The sequence below is a fragment of the Lactuca virosa genome, chromosome 8, assembly GCF_052849685.1.
Source record: "Lactuca virosa cultivar CGN04683 chromosome 8, Lactuca_virosa_CGN04683_v6, whole genome shotgun sequence".
NCBI classification, from domain to species: Eukaryota; Viridiplantae; Streptophyta; class Magnoliopsida; order Asterales; family Asteraceae; genus Lactuca; species Lactuca virosa.
Genome location: NC_136433.1, coordinates 48,704,250 through 48,706,507, shown reverse-complemented (window position 1 = coordinate 48,706,507; position 2,258 = coordinate 48,704,250). Strand labels below are relative to the sequence as shown.

The window sequence follows — 2,258 nt, the reverse complement described above, 5'->3', positions numbered from 1 at the left end:
AACATCCATTAACATGTCCCATCTTTGGCCATTTCCTTAGCTTCGACCATCTTTTTTCCTTTTTAACATCTTGAAACCAGTGGTGGACGTATGCTAACATCTCAGTGGTGGCTTATATGATTTTAGGGCTCACACGCCGTAAAATTTATATTATGTTGGAAAATTTTCGAAAAAAATTTCACTGTATTTTAAATTTTGAAGGGTTACACTGATCACCCCAGAAACCCCCTATGTCTGCCACTAAGTGGAACAATAAATATCTTGGTTTCTTTTATGGTCAATGGTCACTTGGAATGTTACCATCCACAACAAGATTGAGTAGCATTAAAATAGTTATAGATAAAACACTTTATGATCCCAAAATTTGGATCACCATGTAGCAAAACTTCTTTTTTTTGAACCGGCAAATAGATTATATAAAAGAGAAGACAGGAGAAACAGAGTTACAACCACAAATCAGTGGCAATGCAAAATATCAAAGCAGAAAACTAGAAAAGACAAACAACTAAAAGAACAAAGGGCATTGAGGCCAATTTTCCCAGATCAATTCTATCTTGATTCCACTGTTCTTCACCCAAAGAAAAGTCACAGATTTGACATACTCAACGACTTTTTCGGGTGGTAGCTGGTTCTTTTTGAAAACTGTTTCATTCCTTGCTATCCAGATTCTCCATAGTGTAGAGTAGCAAATTGCCATGAATATCTTCCGCTTTTTAGTACACGTTCCCCATTGATTGGCAAAGTTCAGGACATCCGACACCGCTCAGAGATCTTCCATATGAATATGTACCTTGCACCATCTCATTATTCCTTCCATGACCTTCTTTGCATAATCACAATCTACAAGAATATGATCAGCGCTTTCTTCCTTTTCATTGGACATCTAGCATGTTAAATTTTCCATGTTTACCCCTCTTTTTACTAACTCCTTAGTTGTTGGGATTCTGCCCAAGTGTGCCCTCCAAATGAAGCAAGAGACTTTCAGTGAGATTTCTTTTATCCAATGGAAATTTATATTGGTCAATGGAGTCCGGTAGTCCCATCTTGATCTGAGAGCATTCACTGTGAAAGATCCATCCGAGGTTAGCCCACATCTCCATATGACTCCATTGTTTACTATTCTTTTGTCTAACACTGTCTTAACTTGGATATCCTTTTTACTTAGATCATTTTCAATTCCAGCGATGTTATTCCATACCCCAGGTAGCGATTTTGCATAGTAACATTCATCGGGTTTCGACCTTAGATTGTGCACACTCGTTATCACAGCAGCCCATAACTGATCCGACTTGGTTCTCAACCTCCACCACCACTTTGTTATTAGAGAGACGTTTAGTGCTTTTATTGTACCAACACCTAAACCACCAGATTCCTTTGATGTTGTTACCTTATCCCACGAGATCCAATGGACCACTTTCTTTTCATCTGATCCTCCCCAAAGAAACCGATTCCTCATCTTTTCCAATGTGTCAATAATGCCCTCAGGTGCCACGAATAAGGAAAGGTAATATGATGGAAGGCTTCCTAAAACTGACTTTATGAGTGTCAATCTGCCGCCAAAAGATAAGGTTTTTGACTTCCATTTTGATAATTTGGATTGGAATCTATCCACGAATAAGGAAATGTAATATGATGGAAGGCTTCCTACTTGAATTAATTTTTTTTTTCAATTGAAGAGTTTAATAATCATTGATTTCCATATCCAGTAAAAACCAACGTGACATTATATATTGTAGAGTTTAATCAAATGAATGTTAACCAGACATTCCACATAATTGAACTCTTCCAATAAACTATGCATTGTGTATACTTTTATGAAACATTAAACATCATTCACTGTATACCATTGCTTCGTATACATTAAATTCACTATTTTTTTGATTGGCAATAATTTATTAAATATATAAAAGTAGGAAATAGCAGCGACAATTTTTTATTAGGTATTACTTAATTGCATACAACATGATCAATGGGATTTAGAGAGAGGATTTCAAGTACAAAAATAGAGGCTGATACAAGTTAAAACATATCAAGTGCGAGGTATGGGGTTCCTTTCAAGGACAACCCATATTCCTGGGGGACCTCTACACTAAAATCCCATAGAAAACGACACCAAAATTGGAAAGTTTCCATACGTAAACACTAAACTATCTATGTATACATACTTATTATATAATATATAATAGTATGAGAGAAGATGGGGTTGTTATTTGAGGTGGGTGAATGATGCTTTTACTTGTATTGTCCTCCCATGTGAA

At 36.1% G+C, this 2,258-nt stretch overlaps 1 protein-coding gene across 1 annotated transcript; it reads right to left on the bottom strand.

Annotated features, from left to right (window-relative positions):
- Positions 1-505: 505 nt before the first annotated feature.
- LOC145130325 (uncharacterized) lies at positions 506-1,456 on the bottom strand. Its single transcript, XM_079065143.1, has 3 exons — positions 980-1,456; positions 791-883; positions 506-709 (listed from the first exon to the last, which is right to left on the bottom strand). Exons 1-3 carry the CDS (start codon positions 1,454-1,456, stop codon positions 506-508), a joined length of 774 nt encoding a protein of 257 aa, XP_078921269.1.
- Between the last annotated feature and the right edge of the window lie 802 nt (positions 1,457-2,258).

Coding starts and splice junctions, on each gene's coding strand:
- LOC145130325 (XM_079065143.1), bottom strand. CDS start 1,456: ATGAGGAATCGGTTTCTTTGGGGAGGATCAGATGAAAAGAAAGTGGTC. Junction 884..979: donor TAAAAGAAATCTCACTGAAA/GTCTCTTGCTTC, acceptor TTAACATGCTAG/ATGTCCAATGAAAAGGAAGA. Junction 710..790: donor GAATAATGAGATGGTGCAAG/GTACATATTCAT, acceptor TGTACTAAAAAG/CGGAAGATATTCATGGCAAT.